At 67.8% G+C, this 8,406-nt stretch overlaps 1 protein-coding gene across 1 annotated transcript; it reads right to left on the bottom strand.

Moving 5' to 3' along the window:
• Positions 1–1,848: 1,848 nt before the first annotated feature.
• On the bottom strand, positions 1,849–8,213 carry MAN2B1 (mannosidase alpha class 2B member 1; the record flags this gene model as incomplete). Its single annotated transcript, XM_039379230.1, has 12 exons — positions 1,849–2,031; positions 2,102–2,204; positions 3,552–3,686; positions 4,203–4,400; positions 5,798–5,878; positions 5,973–6,060; positions 6,166–6,267; positions 6,357–6,475; positions 6,571–6,685; positions 7,078–7,175; positions 7,734–7,928; positions 8,173–8,213. Coding segments are annotated over 12 exons (1,391 nt in total), but the record flags the coding sequence as incomplete, so codon positions are not given.
• Positions 8,214–8,406: the final 193 nt, after the last annotated feature.

Below are 8,406 nucleotides of genomic sequence, written 5' to 3'. Positions count from 1 at the left end.
CCCCCTTTTTCCCCCAGGCCAAGCTGCACCCGGTGAAGCTGGAGCGGCTCCCGGACACGAGCCCGGCCGCCCGGATCCTCTCTGTGGAGCCCACGTAGGACACCCCCCACCCCAAAACCCACCCCTGGAGCCCCTCGAGCCCCCTTTTAACCCCCCCCAAAACTCCTCTGTGCCCCCCCAAAGGCTCCAGGCTTCCTTCGCCCTCCGGGACGACGCCAATCCCAGCTCCCGCAAACGCGGCTTGAAGAGGTTCCCCGAAAACCCCGAAGCCTTTTGGGGTCCCAAGGCCAGAGCCAAGGCAGGGTGAGGGGCTGGGGGGGGCCCGGGGGGGGCTGATTCGGGGGTTCAGCTCCCCCCTTTTCATTCCCAAGTGGGATATTGGGATATCTCCCCCTCTTTTTGCCAGGAGTTGGGATCAGATCTCCCTAAAAGCGGGGAAGGGACGAATCCCTCGCTCTGTCCTTTTTTTGGGGGGGATTCCTAATTCTGTCCCCCTTTCCAGGGGAGACCCCCCCCCCCAGCTCCCTCCCCTTTCCCTGGGGGGGTCCCCAGCTCACGCTCCCCCCTCCCCATCCCCAGGGGGGGCATCTCCCCCTCCCTGCAGGAGAAGAGGAAGCGGCTCCAGAACAAGTGGACGGAGCGTCCGGACGGGGCCGAGCTCAAACAGTTCCCCTGCAAACGCTTCAAGGAGGTGAGGGGGGGCCCCAAAATATACCTGGGGGGGGTCCCGGGGTGGTTGGGAGGGGCTGTGATGGTTTGGGGGGGGTCCTGTGGTGGTTTGGGGCACCCCTGGAGTGGTTTGGGGGGGTCCCAGGGTGGTCTGGGGAATCCTGGGGTGGTTTAGGGGGGGACCCTGGGGTGGGTGGGAGGGGCTGTGATGGTTTGGGGGGGTCTTGTGGTGGTTTGAGGGGTCCCAGTGTGGTTTGGGGAGTCCCTGGCATGGTTTGGGGGGAGATCCAAGGGTGGTTGGGGGAGGGCTGTGATGGTCTGGGGGGTCCCAGGGTGGTCTGGGGAGTCCCTGGCACGGTTTGGGGGGGGGTTCCCAGGGTGGTTTGGGGGGGGCTGTGATGGTTTGGGGGGGGTGGGGTCCTGTGGTGGTTTGGGGCACCCCCGGAGTGGTTTGGGGGGGTGGTTCCAGGGTGCTCTGGGGCATCCTGGGGTGGTCTGGGGGTCCCAAAATATGGGGGGGACCCCAGAATATCGGGGGGGCCCAAAAAATACCGGGGTAGGAGTCCCAAAACACTGGGGAGGGGGCTGGGAACAAAGTGGGGAGGGGTCCAAGAACACGAGGGGGGGAGTTTGGAATCAAGGGGGGGTCAGGGATAAGATTTGAGGGGGTTGGGAATAAGGGGGGGCTGTCTGGGAATTATGGGGAGGGGGCTGGGAACAAAGGGGGGGTCCAGGAACACGGGGAGGGGAGTTTGGAATCAAGGGGGGGGTCAGGGATAAGAGTAGATGGGGTTGGGAATAAGGGGGAGCTGTCAGGGGATTATGGGGAGGGGGTCTGGGAATTTTGGGGAGGGGGTCTGGGAATTTTGGGGAGGAGAGGAGTCTGGGAACAAGGGGTGGGGGGTCCAGGAACATGGAGAGAGATCCAGGGAATTATGGGGAGGGATCTGGGAATATTGGGGGGTGGGTCCAGAAATAAAGGGGGGAGGATTCTGGGAACACAGAGGGGGGGGGGGCATGGGGCAGGGGGGCATCACAGCCCCTCCCTCACACCCCCCTTCCCCCCCTTCCCCAACAGGGCACCTGCTCCCGGGGTGACCAGTGCTGTTACTCCCACGAGGACGGACCCCCACCCGCCCCCCAGGCCCCCCCCGGCCCTGCCCCCCATTAAACAGCGTCTGACAAAACTCAGGGGGCTTTAATGCACTTTTTGGGGGGCTGGGGGGGGGGCTGGGAGGGGGGTGGCTCAGGGCCCCCCCGGCCCCGGGTAGCTCACGGTGACCTCGAAGGTCCGGATCTGCATCGGCTCCAGCGTCACCCGCCGCGGGTCCAGTTTGGGCACCGGGGGGGGCTTGGGGGTGCCTGGGAGGGAAAAAGGGGGCGGTGAGGGGGGGCTGGGACACCCCCAGGACCCCCCCGGACCCCCCGGTACCTGTGGCTGTGGTCCAGAGCAGGCGGGACACGGATTCCAGGGGGACGTCCCCCCCCAGGGCCATCTCCCGCACGGCCGTGACGGTGAAGGCTGAGAACAGGGTCTGGGGGGGGGGCACGGCCCTCAGAGACCCCTCAAACTGACCCTGTGCCCCCCCCAGCCCACCCCGTGGCACGGGGGACTGGCAGGGACCACCCAAACCTGTCCCCCAAACTCCTGAACCCCCTCCATGTGGCAGAGATCCCCCAAACTCCTGAAGCCCCCCCTGCCCATCCCACAGCAGAAACTCCCCCCATGTGTCAGAGACCCCCCCCAAACCTGTCCCCCAAACTCCTGAACCCCCCCATGTGTCAGAGACCCCCCCCCAAACCTGTCCCCCAAACTCCTGAACCCCCCCATGTGTCAGAGACCCCCTCCCAAACCTGTCCCCCAAACTCCTGAACCCCCCCATGTGTCAGAGACCCCCCCCAAACCTGTCCCCCAAACTCCTGAACCCCCCCATGTGTCAGAGACACCCCCCCAAACCTGTCCCCCAAACTCCTGAACCCCCCCACGTGTCAGAGACCCCCCCAAACCCGACCCTGCACCCCCCCAGCCCACCCCGTGGCACAGGGGACTGGCAGGGACCCCCCAAACCTGTCCCCCAAACTCCTGAAGCCCCAAAGCCCATCCCACAGCAGAACCCCTTCCTATATGTCAGAGACCCCCCCCAAACCTGTCCCCCAAACTCCTGACCCCCTCCATGTGTCAGAGACACCCCCCAAACCCAACCCGGGACCCCCATTCCCATCCAGGACCCCCAAAGCCACCCCAGGACCCCCATTCCCATCCAGGACCCCAAGCACTGGACCCAGGACCCCCAAAGCCACCCCAGGACCCCCAAACCCAACCCAGGACCCCCAAAGCCACCCCAGGATCCCCAAACCCAGCGCAGGACCCCCATTCCTATCCAGGACCCCCAAAGCCACCCCAGGACCCCCAAGCCACCCCAAGACCCATAAACCCAACCCAGGGTTGTGTTTAGGGGTCGATTCCCATCCCGGCCCCCCAACGCCACCCAGGACCCCCAACCCCAACCCAGACCCCCCGAAGCCAGCCCATGACCCCCATTCCCGTCCAGGACCCCCATTCCCATCCAGGACCCCCAAACCCAACCCAGGACCCCAAAGCCAGCCCAGGATCCCTAAACCCAATCCAGGACTCCTATTCCCTCCCATCCAGGACCCCCAAAGCCACCCCAGGACCCCTGAACCCAGTGCAGAACCCCCATTCCCATCCAGGACCCCCAAAGCCAACCCAGGACCCCTAAACCCAACCCAGGGCCCCTATTCCCATCCAGGACCCCCAAACCCACCCCAGGACCCCCGAAGCCAGCCCATGACCCCCATTCCCATCCAGGACCCCCAAAGCCAGCCCCGGACCCCCATTGCCCCCCCGGCCCCCCCCTCACCGTGATGTCGAGGGTCTCCGTCCCCCCTCGCCCCCCGAGGTGCTCGAGGCGCAGCAGGAGGGTCCCGGCCCCCTCCCCCGGGGCCACCGTCAGCAGGTGGAGGTGGGGGGGCAACGCCCGCCGGAGCCCTGAAAACTGGGGGGAGACCCCCAACCCAAGCTCACCTGGGGCAGGTGAGGCCCCCCCAGAGCCCCCTCCCCACCTCACCTGGGGCAGGTGAGACCCCGCAGACCCCTCCCACCTCACAAGACCCTGCAGAGCCCTCTCCTGACCCCCCCCAGCCCCCCGTGTCTCACCTGCCTCAGGTGATCACCCCCCAGCCCCTCCCCTGTCTCAGGTGACCCCCCCCAGCCCCTCCCCTGTCTCAGGTGACCCCCCCCCGTGTCTCCCCTGTCTCAGGTGATCCCCCAGCCCCTCCCCTGTCTCAGGTGACCCCCCCACAAGCCCCTCCCCTGTCTCAGGGTACCCCCCCAGCCCCCCGTGTCTCACCTGTCTCAGGTGACCCCCACAGCCCGCCCTATCCAGGTGACCCCTCCCAGACCCCAGGTCTCCCTGTCTCAGGTACCCCCTTCATTTTTTGTCTCACTCTGTCTAGGTGACCCCCCCAGCCCCTCCCCGTCTAGGTGACCCCCCCCCCCCCCCGTGTCTCACCTGTCTCAGGTGAGGCCCCTCCCCCGCTGCCAGCACCAGGTGTGGGGGTGTCACCATCTCCTGCGCCCGCCCCCGGTGCCCGTCAGGCGCGGCCCCCGCGGGGTCCAGGAGCACCCGGTGCCTCCCCCGGACCACCAGGGGCTCGTCCAGGGCCTCCCCCACCCCCCGCTCGTCGTCGTGCAGGAGCCGCCGGTGCACCTGGGGGGGGACAGGTGAGGTCCTAGGTGTGTCCCACCCCCCTTGGAGGGGGACAGGTGAGGTGCCAGGAGTGTCCCACCCCCCATGGGGGGGGACAGGTGAGGTGCCAGGAGTGTCCCACCCCCCATGGGGGGGGACAGGTGAGGTCCTAGGTGTGTCCCACCCCCCTTGGAGGGGGACAGGTGAGGTGCCAGGAGTGTCCCACCCCCCATGGGGGGGGGCAGGTGAGGTGCCAGGAGTGTCCCACCCACCACCGGTGCACCTGGGGGGGGACAGGTGAGGTCCTAGGTGTGTCCCACCCCCCTTGGAGGGGACAGGTGAGGGGACAGGTGTGTCCCACCCCCCATGGGGGGGGACAGGTGAGGGGACAGGTGTGTCCCACCCCCCATGGGAGGGGATAGGTGAGGTCTCAGGTGTGTCCCACCCACCACCAGTGCACCTGGAGGGGGACAGGTGAGGTGCCAGGTGTGTCCCACCCCCCTTGGAGGGGGACAGGTGAGGGGACAGGTGTGTCCCACCCCCCATGGGGGGGACAGGTGAGAGGACAGGAGTGTCCCACCCACCACCGGTGCACCTGGGGGGGGACAGGTGAGGTCCTAGGTGTGTCCCACCCCCCTTGGAGGGGGCAGGTGAGGGGACAGGTGTGTCCCACCCCCCTTGGAGGGGGCAGGTGAGGGGACAGGAGTGTCCCACTCCCCATGGGGGGGGGCAGGTGAGGTGCCAGGAGTGTCCCACCCCCCATGGGGGGGGACAGGTGAGGGGCCAGGAGTGTCCCACCCCCCTTGGAGGGGGCAGGTGAGGTGCCAGGAGTGTCCCACCCACCACTGGTGCACCTGGGGGGGGACAGGTGAGGTCCTAGGTATGTCCCACCCCCCTTGGAGGGGACAGGTGAGGGGACAGGTGTGTCCCACCCCCCTTGGGAGGGGACAGGTGAGAGCCCAGGTGTGTCCCACCCCCCACGGGGGGGGACAGGTGAGGTGCCAGGTGTGTCCCACCCCCCTTGGAGGGGGACAGGTGAGGGGACAGGTGTGTCCCACCCGCCATGGAGGGGGACAGGTGAGGGGACAGGTGTGTCCCACCCCCCATGGGGGGGGACAGGTGAGGTGCCAGGTGTGTCCCACCCCCCTTGGAGGGGGACAGGTGAGGGGACAGGTGTGTCCCACCCGCCATGGAGGGGGACAGGTGAGGGGACAGGTGTGTCCCACCCCCCATGGGAGGGGATAGGTAAGGTCTCAGGTGTGTCCCACCCACCACCGGTGCACCTGGGGGGACAGGTGAGGTCCTAGGTGTGTCCCACCCCCCATGGAGGGGGACAGGTGAGCTCCCAGGTGTGTCCCACCCCCACAGGGACACCTGGGGGGACACAGGTGAGGTCCCAGGGGTGTCCCCCCCCTCACCATGAGCTCCAAGGCCCCATCCTGGACGCTGCTCCCGCCCTGGGAACGATCCGTGAGCACCGTGAGCTGCAGCTTCTCATCCTGGGGAGGGGGGAAAAAAGAGGGGGAAGAGGGAAAAGGGGGGGTCAGGTGAGAGGATCCCAGGTGTGCTGAGCCCCCCCTCGCCCCCCAGTACCTGGATGAAGATCCGGGTGTTCACGGGATAATAATTCCCGGCCACCGGCTCCGTCTGGCTCAGGTTCCACGTGGGCCTGTAATCCCTCCTGGAGGGGGGGGGGAAACAGGGGGTTTTTGTGGGGGTCCTGGGGTGTTTCAGGATGGAGGGGGGGTCCTGTGGGCCCCCTGATCCCCCCCCAGCCCCCCCAAACCTGCGCTCCAGGATCTGGCGCCCGTTGGAGTCGGTGAAGAACCTCCCGGCCGTGGCCAGCGGGGTCTGGAAGCGTGTGATGAGCTCCTTCCCTACGCCGTCCCTGGGGGGGGCAGGGGGGGCTTAGGGGATGTTGAGGGGTCTCAGGGCACGTTGGGGGTCTCCGGGGGGGGGTCGGGGGTCCCCTCTCACCCCACGGGGATGGGCCCCAGGGTCCACTCGAGCTCCAGGAAGGGCTCCCCCGGGCGCAGCCGCGCGACCTGGGAGCACCACGAGGAGAAGTTCTGGTGCAGCTCCTGCACCAGCGGCGTCTGGAGGTGGGGGGGGGGAGACACACAAAAGGCACAATCAGCACCGAGGGACCCCCCTCAAAGCCGGGGGAAGCCCCCCCAGGACCCCTCTGAACCTTGAGCAGGGCTGTGGAGACGCGTTCGGCCACGGGGACGGGCCCCGAGCTGGGCCGGAAGATGTAGGCGCCCGAGGCCTGGGGGCTCAGGGCGTCCCCGGCGCTGGCAGCGTACCTGGGGGGGGCAAAGGGGGGTCAGCAGGGACCCCCCCAGTGAGGGAAACCCTCCCCTCCTCCTCAGGGACCCCCCCAGTGAGGGAAACCCCCCCAAAACTCAGCAGGGCCCCCCCAGTGAAGGAAACCCTCCCCTCCTCAGGGAACCCCCCAAAAACTCAGCAGGGACCCCCCAGTGAAGGAAACCCTCCCCTCCTCAGGGAACCCCCCCAAAAACTCAGCAGGGACCCCCCAAAACTAAGCAGGGACCCCCCCAGTGAGGGAAACCTCAGCAGGAACCCCCAGGGAGGGAAACCCCCCCAAAGCTCAGCAGGGACCCCCCACTGAGGGAAACCCCCCCCCAAAGCTCAGCAGGGACCCCCCCAGTGAGGGTCTGGCCCCCCCCAGTCTCACCAGTAGAAGTTCTGGAGGACGGGCAGGGAGACCCCCCGGGGCCGGTTCTGGATCTCCCGCAGGAGCCCCGTGTGGGGGTCGAACACGACCCTCAGGTGCTGGGGGGGGGACACAGCGCTGGGTCACCCCCCCAGTCCTCCCAGTTCCCCCCCAGAACTGGTTTAACTGGGACCCGTGACTCCCCTGCCCATCAGGGACCACCCCCCAGTCCTCCCAGTTCCCCCTCAGAACTGGTTTAACTGGGACTCGTGACTCCCCTGCCCATCAGGGACCACCCCCCAGTCCTCCCAGTTCCCCCCCAGAACTGGTTTAACTGGGACTCGTGACTCCCCTGCCCATCAGGGACCACCCCCCAGTCCTCCCAGTTCCCCCCCAGAACTGGTTTAACTGGGACCCGTGACTCCCCTGCCCATCAGGGATCACCCCCCCGTGACTCCCCTGCCCATCAGGGACCACCCCCCAGTCCTCCCAGTTCCCCCCCAGAACTGGTTTAACTGGGACCCGTGACTCCCCTGCCCATCAGGGACCACCCCCCAGTCCTCCCAGTTCCCCCCCAGAACTGGTTTAACTGGGACCCGTGACTCCCCTGCCCATCAGGGATCACCCCCCCACCCCAAAATGTGCCCCCCCTCCTTTTTTGGGGGGGGTGTCTTTACCTCATTCTGGATCTCCAGCGGCCCCGACTCCTCCGAGGTCCATTTTGGGGGGTCCTGGGAGCCCCCCCGGCTCCGCTGCCGGACCCTGAAGGTGCTGAACCCCAGGGGGGGGGCCTGGGCCTGGAACAGCAGCTCCCCCCGGGCCCCCCCGGCCCTGCCCCGCAGCCGGCGGGTCACCCCCGACACCGGGACCACCTTGGGGACACACGGGGGGGGGGGTCAGTGGGGGACCCTGGGGGGGTTTGGGCTCAACTTTTGGGTCTGGGGGTGGCCCTGGGGGGGGTCTGGGCTCACCTGGGGGGTTATTGGGGTGGTCCTGGGGGGGTCTGGGCTCACCTGGCTGGGCAGGGGGTGGCCCTGGGGGGGTCTGAGGGTGGCCCTGGGAGGGTCTGGGCTCACCTTTTGGGGCAGGGGGTGGCCCTGGGGGGTCTGGGCTCACCTGGCTGGGCAGGAGGTGGCCCTTGTGGGGTCTGGGCTCACCTTTTGGGGCAGGGGGGGTCTGGGCTCACCTGGGGGGTCTGGGGGTGGCCTTGAGGGGGTCTGGGCTCATCCTTTGGAGCAGGGGGTGGCCCTGGGGGGTCTGGGGGTGGCCCTGGGAGGGTCTGGGCTCATCTTTTGGTGCAGGGGGTGGCCCTGAGGGGGGGTCTGGGCTCACCTTTTATGGCAGGAGGGG

The sequence above is a fragment of the Pipra filicauda genome, unplaced genomic scaffold (assembly GCF_003945595.2).
Source record: "Pipra filicauda isolate LSUMZ 115617 unplaced genomic scaffold, ASM394559v2 scaffold1600_size8403_pilon, whole genome shotgun sequence".
NCBI classification, from domain to species: domain Eukaryota; kingdom Metazoa; phylum Chordata; class Aves; order Passeriformes; family Pipridae; genus Pipra; species Pipra filicauda.
Note: the sequence above shows the minus strand (reverse complement) of the source record. Positions and strands in the feature narration are given on the sequence as shown.